This window comes from Echiichthys vipera (assembly GCF_963691815.1).
Source record: "Echiichthys vipera genome assembly, chromosome: 17".
In the NCBI taxonomy this organism is placed as follows: Eukaryota; Metazoa; Chordata; class Actinopteri; order Perciformes; family Trachinidae; genus Echiichthys; species Echiichthys vipera.
The window spans coordinates 22,077,390-22,101,865 of record NC_139842.1 but is presented as its reverse complement, the minus strand read 5'-3'; the positions used below and the strand labels follow the sequence as shown (position 1 = coordinate 22,101,865).

The 24,476-nt window shown below is 42.8% G+C and overlaps 1 protein-coding gene across 1 annotated transcript in view; it reads right to left on the bottom strand.

Annotated features, from left to right (window-relative positions):
- The window catches only part of LOC310959834 (transient receptor potential cation channel subfamily M member 4-like), a 49,298-nt gene that overhangs the window by 14,158 nt on the left and 10,664 nt on the right, over positions 1-24,476 (bottom strand). The window contains exons 7-27 of the mRNA XM_083931295.1: positions 23,278-23,342; positions 22,227-22,466; positions 21,523-21,625; positions 19,986-20,104; positions 19,387-19,689; positions 18,136-18,237; positions 17,474-17,602; positions 17,136-17,265; positions 16,312-16,457; positions 16,028-16,140; positions 14,962-15,069; positions 14,807-14,853; positions 11,933-12,165; positions 11,540-11,655; positions 10,778-10,910; positions 9,126-9,300; positions 8,719-8,884; positions 7,179-7,360; positions 6,472-6,604; positions 5,259-5,331; positions 4,810-4,903 (exon numbers count right to left, since the gene is read on the bottom strand). Of these exons, the coding sequence (XP_083787421.1) occupies positions 4,810-4,903; positions 5,259-5,331; positions 6,472-6,604; positions 7,179-7,360; positions 8,719-8,884; positions 9,126-9,300; positions 10,778-10,910; positions 11,540-11,655; positions 11,933-12,165; positions 14,807-14,853; positions 14,962-15,069; positions 16,028-16,140; positions 16,312-16,457; positions 17,136-17,265; positions 17,474-17,602; positions 18,136-18,237; positions 19,387-19,689; positions 19,986-20,104; positions 21,523-21,625; positions 22,227-22,466; positions 23,278-23,342 (2,910 nt within the window). The remainder of the gene's footprint in view (positions 1-4,809; positions 4,904-5,258; positions 5,332-6,471; positions 6,605-7,178; positions 7,361-8,718; positions 8,885-9,125; positions 9,301-10,777; positions 10,911-11,539; positions 11,656-11,932; positions 12,166-14,806; positions 14,854-14,961; positions 15,070-16,027; positions 16,141-16,311; positions 16,458-17,135; positions 17,266-17,473; positions 17,603-18,135; positions 18,238-19,386; positions 19,690-19,985; positions 20,105-21,522; positions 21,626-22,226; positions 22,467-23,277; positions 23,343-24,476) is intronic.

Below are 24,476 nucleotides of genomic sequence, written 5' to 3'. Positions count from 1 at the left end.
TTTAGCTTGGGGCACATGTTGATACCTAAGTGGACCCCGGCACAGAACCTTATTTAACTCTTACATGTCTGGGTAAAAAGTAAAAGAATAGGTGTTATTTAGGGTGCCGGGCAGGGTGTTATGAGGTGAAGAGATGACAGCAAGTGCACTGCATTGGCCCATTCATCAACCAGATTTGACATTCCTCAGCAGGACTCATTTGCCTCCGTGAATCTGATCCAGTCCCACATCCAACCCAAGCCCTCTCCATGTAAGGACTGTCTAAAGTAGGAAATTACTTTCCATGATTCAATTACCTAAGGGGAGCAGTGTGTGTGTGCATGTGTGTGTGTGCGTGTGTGTGTGTGTGTGTGTGTGTGTGTGTCTGTGTGTGTGTGTGTATGTGTGTGTGTGTGCGTGCGTGTGTGCATAAGGAAGTTAGAAGATTAATTCAAAGCTTGGACGCAGTGTGTGAATGAACAAATGAACAAATTATGTTTTCTGCTGATCCTTGCATATTGCATTCATATCAGGTGTGCACTGGTACATACTGCCTCCAGGATTTAGCCATTTGCTCGGTCTCAAAACATAACATAACAAAATCTCTAGGGTTTTCTTATCTACTTGACTCTTATATATGTTACCAAACTAACTGCCAGTCATATAAATGCAAGCATACAACCTTGATAAGCATTACAAACTCACTCAGTGCTGTGTGTCTAGCTTTAGCGACTGTGGCTCAGTGGCAGAGTGGGTCATCCTCCATTCGAGACTCCCCTGGTCCACATGTTGAAGTGTCCTTGGGCAAGACACTGAACCCCCAGTTGCTCCCCGTGCTGTGCATGGTTAGATGTGGTGTGAATGGTTAGATTAGATGGTATGTAGATGTCCACTGCCATCAGTGTGAATGTCTGTGTGAATGGGTGAATGTGACAAAACACTGTGAAAGCGCCTTGAGTAGTCAGAAGACTAGAAAGGCGCTATAGAAGTACAGTGTGGGTGGAGACTGACTCAGTCATGTTTTGTCTTTGGGGCTTACCATAGCTGTACTGTATGTGTCCACTGCTGAGGCCGTTCAGCACTACAAACCTGTATACTGTATATTAGCTTGACTCAACCTCTGCTGATACCAGCTCTCATACAGCCTTACTGCCCATGACACTCCGGTCTGTTATTTTTTCCACAATCAATGCCAAATTCCACGGCAAATAGGCTTATGTAGACCCTAACACCACCCCCTCAACCTAACCCTGACCCTAACATTACCCCCTCACCCTAACCCTGACCCTAACACTACCCCCTCAACCTAACCCTGACCCTAAGATTACCCCCTCACCCTAACCCTGACCCTAACACTACCCCCTCACCCTAACCCTGACCCTAACACTACCCCCTCACCCTAACCCTGACCCTAACACTACCCCCTCACCTTAACAAAATGCTGAATTAAATTAGCAAAGGCATAGGCTTATGTGACCGGGGAACATAGGGATGACCTCTCTCTTAAGCATGTAGTATCATTACTCCCTTATCTATTAGCACACATTATCAGCACATGTTAGTTGTTGGGCATATGATCACCTTAAACAGGCTATTGCAAGGCACTAAAAAGTCTGAGTCAAGTCTTGAGGACAAATCTCAAGTCAAATCTCAAGTCACTGTGTGTGACTCGAGCCTAAGTCGTAAGTCCAAGTCCCCATGTCTGCCCTGTAACGCTGATCCTCTGACTTTTCATCATGCACCAGCATCAGGTCAACATTTTTATTTTCCAAGCTGTAGTTTCTGTACTAATTAGCAAACGTTAGCATGTTAACTTGACATAATGCTAAATTGCTAAACTAAGTTGGTGAACATGGTAATGAGATGACCTCCTAAAACATGTTAGCTTTGTCACTGTGGCATGTTATTTGAGGTTTCAGTGTCTTTCCCAAGGACGTGTGGACACAGTTGTGGACAGAAGGAGCAGGGGATTAAGCCAACCATGCAGTTAGTGGAAAACCCAGTGTACCTGCTCTACTCAAGTGAGGCTACAGCCAGTCTTGTTTTCTTTTCCTTTACTTTCCTGAGAAGCAGATAAATACATGTCAAGATGGATTTCCCATATATATTGGGGAAGCCTTACAATAAACTGTATCTTAAAGACTGTTGTGGGTAATTATCCAGCCTTGGACAATAAAGTTTCCCAAATCACTATGCTTTCCTTTGTTCCATATGATAGACTGGCCCAAAACTGTTTTTGTTACACAGTAAATTCATATCATACTGAAACAGGTTTCTGCTACACAATGAACTCAGATTACCATAAGCAAATAAACAAAGAAACCACAACAAGACCTACATCTTTAAAGAACATTTCTTTGCTGAGAAAATGGGATAGGGGACATTTTCAGTTAGTGAGAGAGAGAGTCCATGTGATGATTTAGTTAACATGGGTTTGGAACCAAAAGCATGACTGGAAGACCAAACAGGTAGGGATAAAAGACTAGCTTTACTGAAACTGGCGGGGAGCAGGCGAAAAAGCAAGTTAAGGAAGACAAACGGGCAAAATGTCTGGAGTACATAAGACGATCTGACAGGAAACAAGTGGAAATGTGCTGGTATATAGGACTGGTAAGATAGTCTGGGGGCATCTAGTGGATGGTTTGAGGATGGCAGGTCTGGGGAGAGAAGCGAGCACGGCCTGGGGCGAGAGAGCAGGGGCTGGAGTGCAGGCAACACAACCAATCACTAGAAAATCCTCATGACACCAAACATCTGAAAGAACATGAGAAATTAAGAATGATTTGTGCATTCAAGCAGTTGGTTGGTTCTGGACAGTACTGTAGAGATGAAACAAGTTCTTATTAGAAAAATAGAATGGTCTCCTCAGCGTTACGGTGTGGACACAATTCTCATTTTTATTAAGACTTTGTTGCAGTTTGAATAAAACTATTTAGAGTCTTTATCTTGAAACATACACACATACAGTTTCTGTGTAGATTGAGACATTGTCTCACAAACACATAGGCACAAACAGTATTGGTTTACAAAGAAAGAGCAAAAATATACAAATCAATATGAAAATATGGCAAAAAACAACATGGAACAAACAATTTGCTTGATGCTTACGGTAAAGTATAACACAGGCATTGACTGTATATATGCCTTTATACCTATATTCATACATAATATATATAAAATGCATCAGACAGGTACAAATTGAAACAAACTTACTCAAATTAAAATTCATCATTCAAATGAGACTGTATTCGTTTGGCATTTGTCTCATAAACTGTGATAATCCTCTTACTTAAAGCTGGAGTAGGTCATTTATTTTTGCCTCAACCGTCAAAAAAATCCATAATAACCGTTCAGTGTATTGCACTATAAGTGTTCTGAGAGAAAACTAGACTTCAGCACCTCCTCTTGGCTCGGTTTTCAGGCTTGAGAAAAATCAAGCCAATGACAAGAGACTTTGGTCAGAGAGAGAGTTCCTATTGGCTGATCTACAAACGCAGATGCACCTGCCATTCCCTACAGTCGGTGAAAGTCTGATTCAATTGCGGCTATTCCTGTAGAAAAAGTTGACTGATCAAAGGAACGTCTAAAAGAGAGTCTGAATAAACGCAATAAAACAAGTGTCAATATCAGCAAAGTGTTTGGATGTCATGTAGAGAAAATGTTGCTAATAGTTTAGCCTTCTGCTAATCCTAGCCAAAGGATAACTGCTGCAGCTGAGTGCGGGGTCACAGCTGTGGTTAGCAGAATGCTAAACTATTAGCAACATTTTCTCTCAATCTCTAACACACTTGGTATTACAGTGTGAAATCTCAAAGGGCTTTACAGGCCCACAAGCTTGGAAATAAAACAAGATGGTAACCCTCATAGCATTGCTGCTATATTAAGGCATTGGGATCACAATCAGGACTGGTTACTGTATGAAGTGTGTGCAATATGCTCAAACTCATCTGGTGGGAGTGGCTTAGGACAGAGAGGAAATAGCTGTAGTGCGCGCAAACACACACACACACACACACAAACACACACACACACACACACACACACTAATAAACTGAGCAGACATACTGTATTGACAAGGCACTCTGGTCGAACCTGAGACTTAAAGGCACTACAGCAGACAGCAATGCATGCCGCCACTAACACACATGTACTTTTAACTCAGCATATGAAAATGCACCTGAAACAACAAACATCTGAAATCAACAAAGTAAAACATGTGACATGTTTAACAGAATAGGAAACAAGGTGCTTTTTGAAACAGTGGCCCTGAGTAAACTCTGTGTGTGTGTGTGTGTGTGTGTGTGTGTGTGTGTGTGTGTGTGTGTGTGTGTGTGTGTGTGTGTGTGTGTGTGTGTGTGTGTGTGTGTGTGTGTGTGTGTGTGTGTGTGTGTGTGATCCTGGAGTTCAGGGGGTCAGCTTGGAGAGAGTGGAGGCAGATCTACAACAGTAGAAAAAATAATGATTAATCCTAAAAACCATCCTTCGACAAGACGAAGACAAATTACGTCAGTTTGAACCAAAGAACACCAACATGATGCCGCCCCAGTGTGTGATTTAAGATATAGAACGCCGGAGTGACGTGTAACACAACAGCGTCAACATCTAGTGTATGTTCAGTGTTATATTTTCATCCCATTTGGCTGCAGTTTTTACCACATCTTAATTTATTGTTTAGTTTTATCTCATCATCAAAAAAAAAAACATCAGTAGTTGTCAAACCTTTGGGATTGTCTGACTGCTCATGCTGCCTGTCCAAAACTACTGAAAACCAAAAAACAGACAGACAGAATTGTCTTGAAGGGTTTATGGATCGTTGTGCGGTGGTTTTACCTCTGAGCAGCGGAGGGGGGCGGCCGGCCTTTATCAGGTCACTCTGAGACAGAGCGTCCGCCATCCAGGAGAGGGTGCTGCAGCAGTACTCCAGCTGGGAGAAAGATACACAGACAGAGATGGATGAGTGCTGAGCAGGCATAGCTGACAGCTGCAGGGAAACCAGACACACCATGCACACACACTCTACACACAGATTTATACTCATATTAATCTACCATACGTGCAGGTATTGTACACAATGAAACAAAGCGATGAGATAGATGTTACCTTTAAGGGGTGTCTCTAAATTAAATACAAAGTGTATAAAGAATTCAAGGGTAATGCAACATCACATTTTCTGGCCATGTAAAGAGCCTGGATTTTGGTTCTAGGCTACAATATGACCGAAGGTGAGTGGTACAGATTAGGCTCACTAGATCTCTCGTGTGCATTAAAGTATTGCTGACCTCTGTCTCAAGCAGCCGCAACCTTCTGTCGTGGTCACGGATCTCTGACATCTGCTTCAGCACACTGTCCACCCTGCAGAAACAAACACGCACAGATCATCCTGCTGTAACCCTCAGCTAGAATGTCAGTCTGTGGTCAACTTAGTTCAGCTACGGAATGAAGACACTGTTTCTCAAATAAATATGACATTTCTGTACCTCGTTATTTTGTTAATAATTGGGTGACATGTACGCCAATACCATAACATTTAATCATTTTATGCTGATGTACTGTGGTTTTGTATTCCACATTTCTTTTCACTCAAATTTAATTGTATATGAAATAAATGGCCAGTTCTAAGTTTGGGAAGGAAATGGCTCCTAGGATCCGATACTAAGCTCAACCATCTCGCAAGACTTTCTTGGGTTACCATCTAGACCCGAAACTGGAGGGTCTGCTTCCGCAACAACGGCATCCAACCACCGTTGGTCAGGACAGCAATATCAGTGGTGCTAACAGCAACAGTGCTGACGGTGTTAACGGGGGTTAGCTACCAAAACAAAAGTATTTATTTACAGTCCTTTATTTAACGGAGTGTCAATTTACACCCTGGTGAAAATAGCCTTTGGTGCATGATCCGGATATTTACACCCAACCCCTCATTCACCAACTCAAAGACTGACAAAGTGTGGAACTGCTGCAGCTAACTGTAGGTGAGTGGGTAAAGTGCTGAACTTTCAACAAGAGGACCAGGGTTTGCATCTAGGCTGTGACACCATTTAAAATCATGGTGACTTATAATTTTAGCAGTTTGATTAGATTTAGACAACAACAATTCTAGGTTAGGTTTACCCCACAAAACAACTTGGTTAGGGTAAGAGGAAAAAAAAGGATGAAAATAGACTTCTTTGCTACCTGCAGAATACACTGATATTAACACTTGGGTGTAAATGGCCTTTGCCTTTATTTAAATGGACTGTGTACAGTTTAAAAACATAAATTGATTGTAGCGTTGAGCTAATTTGCATCTGTAGTCCCTAGGCAGGTCAAAATAAAGAACAGAGAAGCTCGACACACAGAGGGAGAGTGACTTCATCCTCTGCTCAGGACGCCCTTACTCCACTACACCTTTACAGAGGAAATACTTGTTTGCTGCTATATTAAAGCTCTAAATGTTTTATATACCCCCTTTAAACACACAACACACACACAACAATAGCTGAGGCAACTTACTTGACAGATGTACATTTGAGTCGTGCTGTGTCACTCTCCCTCAGCCTCTTATTCTGAGCTGAGAGGAGGTTTTCTTTCTGGATAGCCTCCCATGTGTTGAGGCGGCTGGCCTTTCTGCCCCGCAGCTCCAGAACTGAGGACAGAGAAGATCAGTCAAGAGAGAAAGGAAAGAGCAGAAAGTGCACATGGGATATACACTGTAGAGATCCTCCACCGGTTGGAGACTCATACCCAAAACTGGAACACATACGTTTGCATTCTGAACAGATCCTTAAAACGACTGGATGTGAACGAGATCTTCCTAGGTATCTAAGATCTCTGTCGACACCCTACTGTTCCTGAACTAGTCAGCTCATCTGGAACACATCTGGAATATACCAACGTGAAACCTTGTTGGAGCCACACATCATCTGTCAAACATGCTATCAAGAATGCAGAGACAGCTCCCTCTTGGCTATAAAGGGACTTTGGACCATCAGTCCTGGCACCCCAAGACACAGCTGTAGGCCCACTTCAAATGACTCAAACATTTACTGAATGGGTAAAGTTCATGACCTACCCAGTACTTTTGCAAGAGCTAATTAATGCATCTTAAGGTCTCTGCCCTTTACCTCTTTACCTTTGTTTGCTCCCTTGTTCCCCTGCTAAATGCTTGTCCTCCTCCTACTCATGTCCCCCATCTTCATTCTCTACTTGCTACTTCTTACCAAAGTGTTTGCTTTTCGCTGAAGGGATGCGGCGGATGTATCTCTTGATGAAAAGGTTAAGGTGTGAGATGATGATGAAGGGCGGTGCCAGGCAGGGTCGCGAGTGGTACTCCACAATCAGGTTGTAACGCTGAAACTTCCAGTAGGTGTCACTGCGCTCCTGCACTTTGGAGAAGGTGTAGCTGTAGACAGTAAATTGACATCTCATTAGAGCTAAAAGGCTTTTCTAGTCTGGGTTTCCATGCTGTACAACAAGGCAGAAATCACCTATTTAAACAAAGTCCTAGATGATTATGGGGAGGCAGGTATTTTTTGTATTACAAGTTTTCTGAAATGATATGTTTAAATATACAAACTAACACTAATACTAACTCTTAGTGAATTAACAAGAAATCTACGGACACAAATGTGTATTTTGGATGATTTCATTCCACCAGTCTGAGAAAAAAAATGTTAAGGAAGGAACCAAATGATGATTTGTTTATGCAGCACTTTTGAATACTGGGGCCAATGTGCCCCCATGCACATTATGACTACTGCCTTACTGTACAACATACAGTATAAGTTCTCATGTTTGGAAGCTGTTAAATCAATAGAACTGCATTGGAAATGAAATGTAGTTAATTTAACTGAGGTTTAGGAACAAGACCATACCCCTCTCCCTTCACTAATTCCACCACTCATGCCTCACAATTAACAACCTGTGTCCCATTAACGCAACACCTGTGTCTCATTAATACAACCACCTGTGCAACCATATATATATTCGTGTCTTACCCACTCTCTCTCTCGTTCGTCTCAGTTTTCACAACCCTCCCCCCAGGAAAAACTGTTCTCCTCTCTTCCCCCAGCTCAGTAGTCCACACTACAATGAGAGGCTTCTGGACATGAACCCGGGGGTTGATGTAGCAGCACACATCAAGGCGTAAACCCACTCTGAGCCATGCTCCCCAGGCAGGTGTGACATCCATACAAACCTCAACCCGCTTCGCACCATTCTTCCCAGACGATCGACCCACGTCCTTCATCCCTGACGATCGACCCACGTCCTTCATCCCTAACGATCGACCCTCGTCCTTCATCCCCGACGATCGACCCACGTCCTTCATCCCCGACGATCGACCCACGTCCTTCATCCCCAACGATCCACCCTCGTCCTTCATCCCCGACGATCGACCCACATCATTCATCCCCTACGATCGACCCACGTCCTTCATCCCCGACGATCGACCCTCGTCCTTCATCCCCGACGATCGACCCACGTCCTTCATCCCCGACGATCGACCCTCGTCCTTCATCCCCGACGATCGACCCACGTCCTTCATCCCCGACGATCGACACACGTCCTTCATCCCTGACTATCGACCCAGGGCCTTCATCCCTGGCTATTGACCCACTCATCATTCCCTCGACCCCTCCCTTCATCCCACCTAAACCAACCCTCACCCCACCTTCTTGCATTCCCCGGCTATTCCAATTAAACTTCTCCAATATTTTACAATGGTGTGGTCTTGTTAGTGAAACATTAATTAAACTGTACCTGAACATAGCAATGAGTAGGTTGACCAGTACGATGTTGGTGAACAGCAGGTAGATGACGAGGAGGATGACAACCAGCCAGTTGGCGTAGCTGCTCAGGCAGGGCTCCTCTCCTGCTTTGATTCGTTCGGTGTCGTTTGTACAGCTTACTTCTCCCAACTTATCAGCTAGATGGAAGGCCAATGAAGAGGTCCAAAACAACATGTGAGGATCTATGCAACACTTAGACAAGCACCTTAAAGGGTAACGTCCATTTTAACTGAAAGGCAGCACGAGCAGATGAAGTCCTATACACTAAGTTAACCATTAGACCAATGCATCAGCCGTGCAATAATATATTCATGTTCCAAATTGCTTGAGTTTATAGTCAGAGTTATGGACTGGTAAAATAGAGACTGAGCCACTCACTATCCATTTCATGTATGGGTATTTGTCCAAAAATGTGCAGGTATGGTCTGTAGAACACTCTGCGGAATATCCAATCAGGGCGGGGATCATACGAGTAGAGGAGCGCCTGATTGGCCACTCCATAAGCCATGAGCCACACAGCCAAGAAAAAGAGGAAGAAGAAGACGTCCTTCATCTGATGGAAGCAAAGAGAGACCAGACATGGATGATGTTAGAGGACTGGCCCCGGTGTGAGGTCTACTGTTCATGATCTATTCTAATGGCATGTGATCATGAATGTGAGTGTGACTGTGTGTATGGCATAACAACTGGAGGGTGAGTCTCTCAGTAACATAACTTGTTACTTTAAGAGGACACTGGTGTAATTTTCTATACGAGGAACAGGGATGCAGAAGAAGAAATGTGCAGTGTGTGCAGTGATACCAGCCGAGGTATCCATGACAATTTTTTGGGGAGTGATACAGTATTTATGAACCAGAGATTTAAAGGAGAGTCTAAAAGCCTCAAGCCACGTCTAATAAAGAATAACGTCATGAGCTGCCGACCTGCCAGTTAACAATCATGCTCCAGCAGCAAAAACAAATATAGACAGTGTGTGTGTGTGTGTGTGTTTGTGTGTGTGTGTGTGTGTGTGTGTGTGTGTGTGTGTGTGTGTGTGTGTGTGTGTGTGTGTGTGTGTGTGTGTGTGTGTGTGTGTGTGTGTGTGTGTGTGTGTGTGTGTGTGTGTGTGTGTGTGTGTGTAAATGTTGATGAAATGTATCAGATTCATTAAAATAAAAGCAGTAGCCTAATCTGAAACACCTTCTTGTTGAAGAGTTACTCTATCCAGGTCCCTGGTTCTAAAACTATTAAGTCAATAAGCTTAAATTATTGATATATGAAATCAACATGATCAAATCCATTAAAGAGAAGCGTTTTTTTAGCAAAGGAATACTTTGTTCAGAGATTGAGCTGTGTAATAATCTGTATTTTGAATGTAATGTATGCGATGATGTCTTATAAACCCATGGGGGTTGGGCACTTTGTGTGCAGGACACAACCAATAAAATGAAAACTAAATGAAATGTTGGAACTACAGAGCTCAGTCTTCACTGTACAGTGTTGTCAAAGAGTTCAGGTTCTTCACTCACAAGTATTCTCCAGCTGAATACAGACTCCGGCTGCAGAGAGGACTTAAACCAGTTTAATTTTGGCCTGTTATCAGGTTACTCACGGAATTCATGTTATTAGCAACTACTGATATCACCTGCCGTCGCCACCATTAGTCATTTTAACTGGTGAAAGTGTTGGTCAGCGGCAGCTAAAATTGAGAAGCTGCCATCTGGATGTGAACTGCTAATGCTTTGCTTTTGATCATCAGCAAAGCTCGGTTTAGAGAATCAGTGCGGCCAGATCATTTTTCACTCGCATCACAGTAGAGCCTGCTCTGGAAAATGAGTACTGCTGATATTGTGCCATCTCAAATGTTCATCATACTATAGTTACTGCATTCTGCAAGAGGCCCATTCCTTTGTGCTCGTATTCAAGCATTTGCATGAGTAACAAGGCACCCTAACTTTCTGTTAAACTCCTCTTTGGAATGACTGTCATTTCTGTTTCACATTTTTTTTATGTAGTCCCTTGGTTGTTTTGTGAGTTTTGTGTGCACTCACCATTTTGCCAAGTATAATGATCTTTGGCCCAAGTTGTTTGTGGATGGCAAAGATATGGATCAGACGTAGTGTGAAGACCATAAAATCTATGGCCATCACAGCTCGGCCAAACTCGTATGACCAGGGGAACATTCTGGAGAACAACACAGTGCAGTCAATCATTAGTAACATGTCACGCAATTCACTGGAGATCAAAATTAGAGAACGATTAAATAACAATTGATTTATTCTGAAATAGCGTTATTTTTTAATGTCCATAATTTGATAGAATATCCTCTGTGGCTATACCACTGCTGTACTAGCATGTTTTTATAAATAATCAAGGAACTTCAAGAAAAACCTTTATTTTGAGAATAAAGCAGTGAGCAAAATTAGAGATCAGTAACCATTGTGTCAGAAGTGAAGATTTCAACAATGCTTTCTTCTCTAGGATTCAAAAATGAACAGGAAGTGTAGAGGCCACAGCTTTGAATGACTTCAGCACATCTGCGCCCACAGGACATCACTAGTTTCTCACACTGCTCTGCTTTGATCTGTGTCCATTCTGACTCTTCCACAGTTCACTAACTGGAGTGGGTTTATTACACATTACTTTGTCACCAAGGATTTTCCAGACATTCTCTATGAGGCTTAGATCTGATCTCTATTAAAACTTTGTTCTCTAATTTTGATCTCCAGTGAATATTCACCTACATTATGAACTACATGAAATATGGACTGTGGTCAGTGTAAATACTCTTGTCACTGTGTCAGAAGAGTCACCTGCAGCACAGAGCCAAAATGAAGAGAGCGATGGCTGTGAGGTCACACTTGTTCCACACATCCTGGATGTAATTCCTCATCCTCTGGAGCACAAAGGAACTTCCCACAAAGAAGGTCTGTCAACCAGAGAGAGAAAAGTCAAGATGTATGTGGTTATCTGTGCAGCATGTCTGTGTCTGTGACAGAAATGTGTGTTTTAGGTAATGTGGTTAAAATTCAGACTGAAAATAGCACTGCAATAAAAGTGCTGATGGGCTGCGTTGCCACAATCTAGTTTGAGTAACAGATCCAATAATTTGAAGGCTTATCAGACACCAAAACACTGTAGAAGGGTGTGTAACAGTAAAACTATGTGTCCATATGTGTGTGCACGCTTGTGTCTTAACAACCAACCTGCCGAATTTCTTCACATACTAAGGTGAAAACCCAAAAGTAAAGCACCAGTTCGAGAGTGGCGGGGCCTTTAGGGGGCGGGGGTTTGAAGTCCACCAACAGAACATAAGCAAACAGGCAGAGGAACAGGAAGTACATCAGCACATTGCCGAGGAATGAGGTGACAGGGGCGAACCAGAACTGTCTCCACCGTGATACTATAAAGGGTCTCTTGGCGTTGGATGGCAAAGAGTCTGAAGTAAAGGGAAGGGAAAAGAATAAAAACAGGATGTCAACAACCAGTCATACAAAATAAATTGCCATATACACTCAGTGGCCAACTTTCTATGTAAACATGACTGATGAAGAAAACTTAAACATTCACTTGCCCCCAAAAGAGAATGATGGTGCAGACATCATATACTATAACACAGTCTGGATGCAGCCTAAGCAACTTTAACTGAAGGCCACTTTTGGAGATTCTCTGAGCATCTTAGAAAAAGTTGTAGTGTAGTTGCAAAAGTCCGTCACAAGTCCGTCCATCCATCCATCCACCCCTCCATCCCTCACTCCTTCCTCTGCCACATAGCTGGATCATGGTACGGTTGAATGTGCCCAGAAAACCTCCAGAGTGAAGCATCCTAGCCAGTTCCCAAACTTCAACTGTCTCCTGTCAAAGCAAAGGAGTAGTGGCTCTATTTCAAGACACTTCCTCATGTCCAGGCTGTTTAACCTCTTCTTAAAGAGAACCTGCAAAGGGCTATTATAATAATACAAATGAGTATATGTTTTGTATCCATGATCCCATTCTATCCGTAATCACCCAAAACTCATGACCCTAGTTGACGAGTGGAAAGTAGCTCAACTCTCGTCTTCAGCTCCGTCTTCACCCCAACGTCCACATTACTACAGTCACATCACTGCCAACACTGCAGCGCTCTACCACACTGATCCCAGTCCATTATACGCTTACTCATGAACAACATCCTGAGATACTCCATTTACTTAACCCAAGGAAACAACTCACTCCCAACCTGAAGGGGACAATGCACTGTTTGAGTACCATGGCCTCACACTTGGTTTGTGCTACAATCAATCCCAGTGCGCACTGGACTTCGTAGTCTGCTGAAGCCAGCAAAACTCTGCAACACTCAGGGATCCAGACATGAGGTTACTTTCTCTGAGCTGTGCCTTGAGATTCTGTCCATGAAATTAAGACAAAATGGGTGACAACCCTGGTGGAGCCTAATGGCTAGCTTGCTTGGCTTTTTGCCGGGAATATAGACACAGCCCTCACTGTGGTTATTTTAGAGCCGCAAACAATGACCTTGGAACCCCATACTCCTAGGTCCAAGTCAATTAAATGTATATCGTGATAGAGCACAACAGCAGTTATCTCATGACACTTTTCATATAGAACTAGACCATACTGTTTCATTAACCCAACATGAGTAAGCACTGGCAAAGGACAGGAAAAAAACTTAAACAGAACAAGACTCTAAGTGGGCCATAGCCAGAGCCCCGCACATCCAAGGCACATGGTGGAAAAGCCCATGTAGAGCTGGATGGAGAGAATCTCATTTCCCCTAGACAGTTTGTTTTAATTTCCAATCCTTCTGTAGTATAGTGGCCAGTTCTTAATTACTAACCTCACAAGACCTTCCTGCTCTTGCAAGCTCCATTGTATTTTACTTGCAGATCAGTCTGGGAACCTGCGGCAGAGACAATTTGGAGAAGGTTGCCCAAGCGACCGAACCATTCCGCGTGGCAGCTCGAAAATATGACGCAACGAGAAGTTCAGTGTAAACAACATGGAGGTTTCAGCAGATGAGATGAGAGCAGCTATCAAGCAAGCCGTTCACTAATGCTTCTTTCTCTTGGGTCCGTCTGTTGGAATATGGACCGGGCATCTGATATTGTGTCTTTTATCTGTATATTCACGTTACACAAACAACAAATATTCTTTACCGACATGTTGTTTACTTGGCCATGACACTCTGATAGTACATCATACACTTTGTTGATCTGATTGATTGATTTGGCCTGTCTATCACCAACATAGATGGTGATAGACAGTTGGTTTATCCAGTCAGCAACCAGTATTTCCGCCCCTTCCCAAAAGATCTCCAACCGAGAGGTCCCAGATGGATATGCTGAGCACAATGCGAATTATGCGAATCAATCCAGAGTCAGCTTACTTAATTACAGGACTTCTGTTAGATTACTTCTTTGGTCAGTTAGTCTGCCCTGAAAACTCTCTGGAGCCTGCCAAGGCCAAGACTCTCTTTGTGCCTTCAATCTGACTCCCTGCAGGCTGCAAGACACAGCTGCAGGATTAAATGATAACAATCAATGTCACTTCCATAATGTCTTTTTTATGCATTATGGCCAATGAGATGTTCGCACATCTCCTCTTGCTATAAGAATCTGATCTTTGCTGTTAAGCTTTTAGAAATGAGGTGGCTTCACCCACTACTTTGTGTTGATGACTCTTCTGTTCTCCTTGGTCAAGTCATTAAACTCCTTCAGTATCAGACATACAGGACTCTGGTATTTTGTCTTCTTTTCTGGCATCACAATAAATTCTTCCCTAACATGGGGGATCTCCTTTTACCTCACTCAGTATGCTGAGCTCCACTCCTCTAAATCCACTGTTCCGTGCTGGTCAGCGACCCAGGATTGAATCACCATTGCCCCTCTAATAAATGTGCATCAGCCTGACACAGAACTACTCTTCAGAGTTACTGTATATCACAACCATTTAGTGTTTATTGTACGCCTTCCTTACTTTTTTTTGCTGATAGTTCTTAGTTCCTGCAATGGAGGGGAACCTAAGAGAGTAGCCACTGAGTGCAAGTACCAATAGAATAGTGCAGAATAGTGATCTAAACCCACCTGTCAGGTTTTCTTTTAGGGCCCTGAACTCAGCAGCTTCATCCTCACTGTGATCGCAAACAAAGAATAAAGCACTTCTGTTACAACTGAGAAGGAGAGCCATCATACAGTCATACATACATACATCAGACTAATGTTTGTAAATTTGTTTTTACCTTTGTATAATGTCAGCAAGTGAGAAGACTGTAGCGTCGTTCCCATCCAGACTGTCAGTGTCTCTGCCATGGTAGACCTCCAGAGATTTATCCTCATCCTCTTGTTCTCTGTAACATGAGCACACTCAAGCTGGCATGTTTTCCTTTCTTGTCAAACCATTGGAAAGAAATAAGTAATAATTCTGCGTTGCATTCAGCTTTCAGAACAGATTCAACAGTGTCCAACAATGTCTTTAATTCCCTCATTCATGCTTTCATTATTCTCTTAATCACTGAGTAGTAAATAGAGAGTTTCAACCAGTATACATCATTTTGCCACATTGTTCAGTGGTGGTGTAGTGCTCCTCTATTAGTAATTCACATGTCAATGTTATGTTTGCTTTATGCACATTTTGAGGACACTATATATTGCATACCTTTGACCCTTGACTTGGGAAAATCAAAGAAATTGTTGGAAAGTAAATGTGTTGTGTAAAGTAACAGATTGGGAGGGATTTCAGACAGTGGAGTACAAAGGTGGACTTAAGACCCTGGTCTGGTATTACATGCTAGAAGACCGACACTGAACGTTTTCTACCTCTTATGTTGATAGGAGCCTATAACAATAAGGTATCAAAATGTTCTGGTATGAAATACGGAGTAGCTCAGGGGCTTCTGCTTCTCTTATTTATCTCTCCTTTGAGCCAAATTATACACAGACTTGGAATTAATTTTCCCTACCATGCTGATGATATGGTAAATGATTATTCCCAATGTATTAAAGTAGAAGCCAGTAACACTTTATAATACAGGAGAATATGGTTATTAAACAATGCTGGGATAATTTGGGTGTAATTTGAAAGACATTTTAAATATATCACTTGCTTATCACTTACTTAAAGGAGAATTTGCAGACCTCTAAAATTAAGTTTTATCCACATTTTTCACCAAAAAACAATTTACCCAAAAAATATGTTTTTTCTCCCAAGACACAAACTTCCTGAAACCAGGATGGAGTCATATTGCAAACACACACAAAACTACACAATAATCACGCAGCATAGCACAATTTTATCACAGCACTGACCTGAAGCTGATGAGGTCTGTGTAGAGGAGGGGGGGCAGGGAGAAGGTGAGGACCAGTTTCCAGACCTCAGTACTCCTCTCCATGTCACCCCACCAGATCTGAGACAGCAGAGCCTACAGCAGAGAGCACCACTGTCACCGCAACAGCTCCAACCAACTTTACACTCACTGATGACATGCATGTACACAGGCTGCATCAATATTAACTGTCATTTTACTATTTAAAGCCTTTCTTGAGCCTGGCATTTTTACCCATCTGTTAAATCCTGCTGTTGGCAACTCTACCTGAACACCATCATGGCTGAAGAACAGGCGGGCGTCAGCCGCAGTGGCCATCTGCAGGCATGTAGCTCCGCCCCACACCGGAGACTTCCTTATAAGGAGAGTGAAGGAGCGACTCTCGCTGTTCTGGTAACACTCACCGAATACATCTGAACACACAAACAATACAGAACAATATCATTATTTCTTCTTCTTCATAATGGATTCATATAAATATTGGATTTTTAGCTTGCTATGTAACAAGGTTTAGGATTTTTTCTCAAGTATTTTTGGGGCTTTTCATGTTTTTATTCCAGACTAGTGCAGTGCCTGTTCAAAACAGGCTTGTTCGGATCGGGCCTATTGCAGGGGATCCAGTTTCGCTGCTTGCAGCTTTCTGGAGAACGGTTCATCCAAACAACTTCACACTTTACACTCTGCTTCCTTGGGTCCTGAGCAAAACACCTACCTTGACATAGTTGCATCACCTAGCAATGCTAGGAGTATACGTGTGATTTGCTAATAGCTAACTTTTTAGAACCAGGCTTTCGATTGAAAACCAGGGAGTTCAGGAGTGGGCCACATGGGAATCTCATACGACTGCCCCCTCCCCTCTTTTCCTCTGGCCATCTGAACCACCAGGTGAAACTTTACTTTTTCCCGTGATCGGGCGTTGATGCTATAGATTACTAAGGGTAATTAGTGTTGTAAAGATGAAGAGAAGGATGGTACCCTGAGGTGAACTTAATGCAAGTCAAGTTCTGTTAAACATACACACTCATTGTTTGTGAAAGCCTGAAGTTGTGCAATCACTCTGTCACCCGAAATGGGCTTCTGGTCTGACTCACCGTGTGCCAGGTTCTCAAACTTCTGTGCCAGTTCCTTCATGGCTAGCTTGTTCTCGGTCTCACTCTCAAGCTTAGAGAGTTCCCTCAGCAACTTACAGCCACCCAGAGCGCTCAGCACTGACTCGCCTGCCTGACAAGGAAACACAGAAACACAGGATGCCGATAAAACCCTTAGTGAAGTTTGTCACCACCTGTATCTGGTCTTTAAAACTCCAAGTAAGTCTTCAAGGTTAAACATGTACTAATGTTAACACTGTCATTTGAGCACAGCTAATTCTTAAACACTTGAACACATACGGTCTCAATTGAGGCTGTGGAATATCACAGTTGAGTCTCACCATCTCCCAGAAGTAAACAGCCATTTCACTTCGGTTCTGCAGGATGGCCCAGATGAAGAGGGCTGCCCAGGGTGAGAGGCAGCGCTGGTCCCGGTAGATACACTCACCCAGTAGCATCTTATTGATTTGCTGAGGGTAAGACAAGACACAAGCGGCACAAGTGAGGGAGTAAAATCCGAACCGAGATAATTCCTCTTACTACTGTCAACCATAAATTCTCACCTTATCTATTTTAAATTGTCTTAGCAGATTTCCCTGGCTTACTGTTCAGGACGCTGTTCAGACCACATCACAGTCACACCGTTCAAGCCCACGGACACCTGCCCTATTGTTTTTAAGGATCCATCCAACAGCAACCTAAACTGAATCGAAGAGCAATGCAGCTAAGCTACCAACAGAGTGCTACCCTGTAAGCAAACAATGCCACAGGCTCATAGCTGGTGCAGGGGCAAGTACCTTTAAAAGGTGAGCCGGTTGCTATAACCCTTATCATATTTTGCATAATTATCTGCCGACTGTTCGGTCAGACGTTTAGAGGTGTGATGTTACCAGTTAGAACCTCTAGCCAACCCGTAAGCTCATTTTTCACTTTCTAACTCTACAAACCGAGATTTTCAAAATTTTTCAAACTACAAATGCAGCAGAAGGAGCCAGTTACTGACCTTGAGAGCCTTTCTGGTGCTGGTTCTGTGGTCCAGGCCCAGAGGTCCATAGTAGAAAGGCTGACAGATGTCACCCAATAGGTCCCACAGCAGGCGGGATACCTGCAGCATCACCAAGACACTTCACTACTACATACAGAGCAAGAGTGCTGTCAAGAATGACACTCGATATAAAGCAAACAAAACCAATTGCCGTTTGCTGTTTTTTTCATAAATAGTTAAAATCCATGTTTTTGAGTCTGTTTACATGATTAGAATCAAAAGATTGGGGGAAAATAGGTGAAAGTAAAACAGGTGTAAATAACTAATGATTTTTGCTGCTAAGAAATTGAATATCTAACAAATTGAATTAGTAAGTAAACGATCATCTACTGTATGGAAGATTCTGGAGCGACGCATTAGATAGTGTTTTCCACCACCATCATCAGAACACCAAATGAGGGAACATTTTTGGAAGAAGAGTTCAACACAATATAATCTATGACAAGCAGGGTCACTGGGCCTGTTCTGGAGGCTTTTGGTGTAACAACACCTTTAAAAAACACTAAGGGCTCTTTTTTTGTGGCAGAACTCTGACCAGTGTAAATTAAAGAGGTGGGAGGTTTATTCAAATAAGTCCGCACAAAGAGAATCTTTTGTATTTTGATGAAGGGTCTGAAAACACCTTTTAAATGTCAGTGAAGTATTCTACTGCAGCTGCTACCTAAACTTTTTAATACTGTGTGAAGAGATCCTCCTTCAGTTGATTAAATCCCTGAAGTCAGCAGGAAAGATGACAAATAAGTGATAGATCTGTAGTGAGTGTAGTGCAGTTAAAGGTATAATATGTTATATTATACCCTAAAAAAACAATAGACTTATGCAAAAAGAATCCTTCTCAGTCGTCACTTATGACCCACTAGAAGTGTGCGGTGGTGTCTGTATCAGCAGAGAAGCTGCCATCTGCCTGGATTTTCTGTTTACTTGGTACTTAGAGAGGGGCTTTTCTAGGTGTAGACTTGGCATGCATGTATGATTACCACTTTGTGACGCCCTCCCCCTCAGCATCATATACTGAAGCACAAGGCAGTGTGTCAATTAAATAAAGTAAAATAACTAAAAATACAAATAATTACCATCATTACGCAGTTATAATCAACATGACAACATCATCATTCACCCACCCATTGTACACTAATAATAGTAAAAATTTCACATGCTATTGATCCGTCTTATAGGTTACTTCTTGCTACCCCATTCCCCCTTCCTCACCTCATACAGGTTGAGCTCCATTGCTGAAGCTGGTCCAGTTAGTGCACTCTGAGGACTCTTCAGAGGTACTGTCACACCTCCATCCAGGTTGGGCAGGGATCCAGCCAGGCCCTGCCTCTCGCTCAGACGCCTCTGGAGCAGAATGTAGGCCAGTGAGCTGTCTGGCAGCGAGCGATACAAGGTTTCCAAGCGGCGGTAGGTCAGGTAGTCCAGAATATTCAGACCATTCTCGCAGAAGAGACGGACAAACTGGGGCTTGTCGTTGATCAGTGCATCTGTCATGGAGTCTTCCAGGTCGTCATACTTAAAACATAAATCACCTCATCAGCATTATGTGATTGAAGCATGCAGTAATACATTTAAAACCACTTTCTGTAGAATAGCCCCTGGGTTTCCTACTTTTGCAATGCACTGAGTGAAAGAACACTAAAGGTATTGCCAAACCACAATGGTCTGATGATACTGTACTATAGCCTCTAATTACTAGCAAGGTGAGATTATCCTGGTACCTCGTGGTATCCCAAACCTTATTCATGCCAGGTGTACGGAGGGCACTTTGACAGTAGAACAGTTTATTTGATGTTCAGTTTGACTCTAACCTTCCACTGTATGTCTCCATTGAAGAGCTCAGTTTTGGCAATGTCCACTCGGTTCCAGGCCACGGCTAGTTTCAGCTCCTCGGTGTACTCGCTGGCTTCACTGGACACGTGTTTACTAGCTGCGCACGCGCACGCACACGCACACGCACACACACACGCACACACACACACACACACACACACACACACACACACACACACACACACACACACACACACACACACACACACACACACACACACACACACAGCAACATTTACATGTACTGTACAACAATGGACACTGGATAAATAAAAACTGGACATTGTCTTCGACAGTGTTAATATTTCGAGGGTCTTTCATTGTCTTAGTGTGGGGGATATGTGGGTTAAGGAGGCAGGGTCAGTGCTGATGTCATACCCCTTTTCCCCTGAGACATTTTGAGGGCCGGTTCAGAGCCAGTGCCCAATCGTGACCCAGTTCTTCCTGTTTCCAAAGCCAAAGAACCGGCTCTCGGCCAGGAAAACTGGTTCCAGAGCTGCATCGACTCTTTGCTGGTCTTGAACCGGCACCACAAAGTCATGCATGCTTTAAAAAATGTTGTGATTTTAGAATTTGTGTATTTTATTTTAACTTTTCTAAAGAGACATGTCTTCTTTAGTATGCTTAATCAAAAGATTAAGAAAGTAACAGATTAACATAAGTTAAGTTTTTAAAAAATGTATATTCCCAGTTACGCACAATAATAATAAACAGTTCCTTTTAGAGAAAAAAAAAGAACTATTAAAAACTCGGAAGGCAAACGTGTATATACAAGTGTGTTATAGTCCACCATGGTTGAAGTGGGCGTCAGCATTTCTGGTGAAACCTTAGACATATACATTGACCTAATGATGTGGCTCTCTAGCCTGTGGAACAGGTTCTGAGAAGGTTCCCAAGTTGAACCAACTGTGAACCAGCACCAGCACCAGCACCAGCCCAGCACTAGAACTAGGTCTGGGTTGGTCGAAAAGGGGTAAAAGGGAGAGACAAAGGTCATGATGAGGCTGATGGGAAATGCCTGGGGAATAAATGGTAAATGTAAAGACAGCAGGACTGCTTTGGACAGACATGGAAGGATATATTCTGAGCCAAATACAAATTTAGGGCCACATACTTTTGTTTCATTGACCAAATTACCAACCGGTTACGTAACGGCATTGCAATCTGTGTCAGATCCTGACTTCTGCACGCTCTTCCCAGGCACCACCCCTTGTCTAAACCAAACAGAGTATTTCCAGTAAGTGGGGACACATCTGGCACAGAGATCTCCTGAGTGATATGTGCTACATGTGTGAAAGGGAAAACTCGGGACAATGTCTGCACCTGATTCTGATTCCTCTGACATTGTCTGGAGTTCATATGAGAAAACGACTTAAAAGAGCTCTGCAGGTTCAGACAAGCTGTCCACATTAGAGACACATATGTTGTCTGTCTGCCCTAATTTACATTGGGAAGCATTCTGTGAACTGCAGCACTTTAAATGTGCTATATAAATAAATGTATTTACTAACTTACCTCTAACAAGGGCTTTGAGGAGAACTGTATCAAAATCATCAGAATCCTCCTGTCCTCCGCGGAAAACTGTGATGAACTCTCTGTTCTGATAAATATTCAGAGCCTGCACACGCACACGCACATGCACATGCACGCACACGCACACGCACACGCACACACACACACACAAAAAGAAAATTAACAACTCAATATTTCGTAAAAACTTTCATGTCATATATCGCAAACATTTACCCACCCACACAGACTCTAGGCAGATGAAAGAACCGTGTTGATGATCTGTATATTAGATAAGTGGGTGGGGTGATGTCAGGCAGATAGGTTTCTTCTCATTCAAATCTAACATAAACAATATTTGAATTATTGGGGCTTTTTTTTAATCAAACTTTCCTTGTTGAAACAGTAATTAGTGAAAGACAGCAGGACTTCAGTTCTTGCACACAACAGCAGAGAGTTTGATCCTGGTAGGACGGCCTCCTGCTCATCACAGTACAGTTAGCTGTGGACTGCAGTGTGAAGGCAGCTGAGGAGTCCATACTGAGACAAAAAAAACCCAAATAAATAAAACCACTAAGTAAAGTTAATATAGTTTAGGAACAAAGACCATGCCTTGTTGTAATCCACTTTGCTTTACCTACCTATAGTTGTATCTTAGCCCTTAACACTCAAAGAGACACACACAGACTCACACGTGCTGTTCGACTCACATTATCCACCAGTTTCTCCAGCTCAGCTTCAGCTGGGAAGAATCTCCGAACCTTGTCCCGGACCTTGTCGCGGAGCTCTGCACTGAGACCCTCAGCAGCCTCCCCCTCTGCTGTAGGAGAGGTTGGAGTGAGGGAAACAGAGAAGAGATTGTCCAGCAGCTCACTGATAAGGTCCGCAGCTGGACCAGAACCAGCAAGAACCAGCCAGGGCGTAGCTTTCCTCAGAGAGGCATCTAATCTCTGAGCCACAAAGAAAATGGGAGGACATTTTCATTTATCTTGTATGTTTCTTGTATTGGCATTTATTTTACAGTCACACTTTATTGGTAACTTAATTATAAAACAAATGCAAATCATACGCTGTGAAATATGAGACACTCTTATAATCAGAGGGTGCAGTGAGGCAGAACTGCCTTCACAATCACATTCAGACAGAAATGGAAAACCGTTGATCCCACTGTTGCGGTCGAGCAACAAGTAGGAATTTCATGTTATAAATTAGAAACTATTTTAGAAACAAACATTTTTAATTCCAGAACTTTTTTGCACAATTTTGACACTGACCTCAGGTTTTCATGAGGTTTTAACCGTTTTGCACAACACTGGATTGACCGGAGAGTGATGTGCTGCTAATAGCCAGCAAGTCTTTGTGTTGAGACTGTGATGGACAATGAATGCTAATAAACTGAGACTAAGGTCTTGTTCAGTGCATGAGGACTAGACCGGCCTGGACAAGCCATCCTCTCAAGTGGAACTACTGTGGAAAGCTAGTCGAACTTGACAGGGTTACTTAATGCCTGCAACCTTTCCTAGATGTTGGCAATCAAAGATATCCAGCGTATGCTGTTGCTTGTTAGTAGCTGGTTCATCCGTAAGGTTTAGGAGTCAAATCTCTTGGGAAATATTTAGGTAAAAATCCCCAAACTTTATAAAAAATGTGCGTGTGTGTGTGCGTGTGCGTGTGCGTGAGCTTGTGTGTGTGTGTGTGTGTGTGTGTGTGTGTGTGTGTGTGTGTGTTTCATGTAGAGTGAGAATGTGACGGTTTCCTTACCTCCAGCATTTTGGCATCTCCTGAGATGAGCATGCACAGCACTGGGATTTCAATGCTGCCACTACCTGTCATTGGCCCAAAACAAGAACTTATCAAGACACTTCTCTACAGAAACTCTGCATTAGGCAAAGAGTAAAATCACAAATGCCCTCCCATACAACCTCTCCAAAAGTGTACTACATATCCTATCATGAGTTGAAATGATCGACCCATCAAGATTGTCTTCCAAGCAATCCAGATCCTTTCTTTTTTTGTCTTGGCCTGTATTTATCCAGGGTAGGTTTAAAACAGGACCACCCTGCTCACACTGCCCCTTGGCGTCATTTTGTAATGCACTGGGTACTCCTTTAGCGTCACTCTTGCACAAGTCAGGTGATGTCGTATAAGTGTGATGAAGAAAACTTGGTACAGCGTGATGCATCGTTACATAGCCATCTGAAAGCCTAAGGTCCTGCTACATGTTACGGCGCCAGAATAATAAAACAACCCCTTGTACACACATTTCAGAGCAGACATCCAATACTTCACTCAAGTATGCAAACCCCCATAATTAAGTTATCATAGCATGTTGTGAGGATGTTATATTTTTCTCCAACAAAGAGCACACTTACGTAACAAATCAAATCAAACGACATGCCCACTGAATGTTGAAACATTACGCTAAAGGGTGTTAAAAAGTGACGCCAAAGGGTCCTGATCAAGCATCTGAAAGTGACGAGTCAGGAGTGAGAATGTGTCAGCATCAGCTATCTCTCTTACAATCATTTATTTGTAAGGGCGTTTGTTTTTTTGACATATAGTATGATGATAATATGATGATGATGAGGATGTTCTACAACTTCACCAGTAGAGGGCAGGCAAGGACCTAACACAGTCAGCCCACTCATACTGTGTACCTCCATGGTCCTATACTCACAGGAACACAGGAATATAGCATGCTGAGTTACAGAGGAAGTTATGGTTTGGAAATGGATTTTGTTAGACAGTTAAGACATGTGACGTATTTTTAACTGCATGCTTAAGTTAAAAGGTCAGATTAAAACATGTGCATGCACGCCAAATATTTTTCTCATTAATCCCTTTCAGACATGCACCTCACTCTGTACCATTATCTGGCAACTCCAGACGTCATTTTGAAAGTCAAGCAGGCTTCACCTACAAAGGGGATATAGGGAGCATTCTACTTTCTAATAAATGAT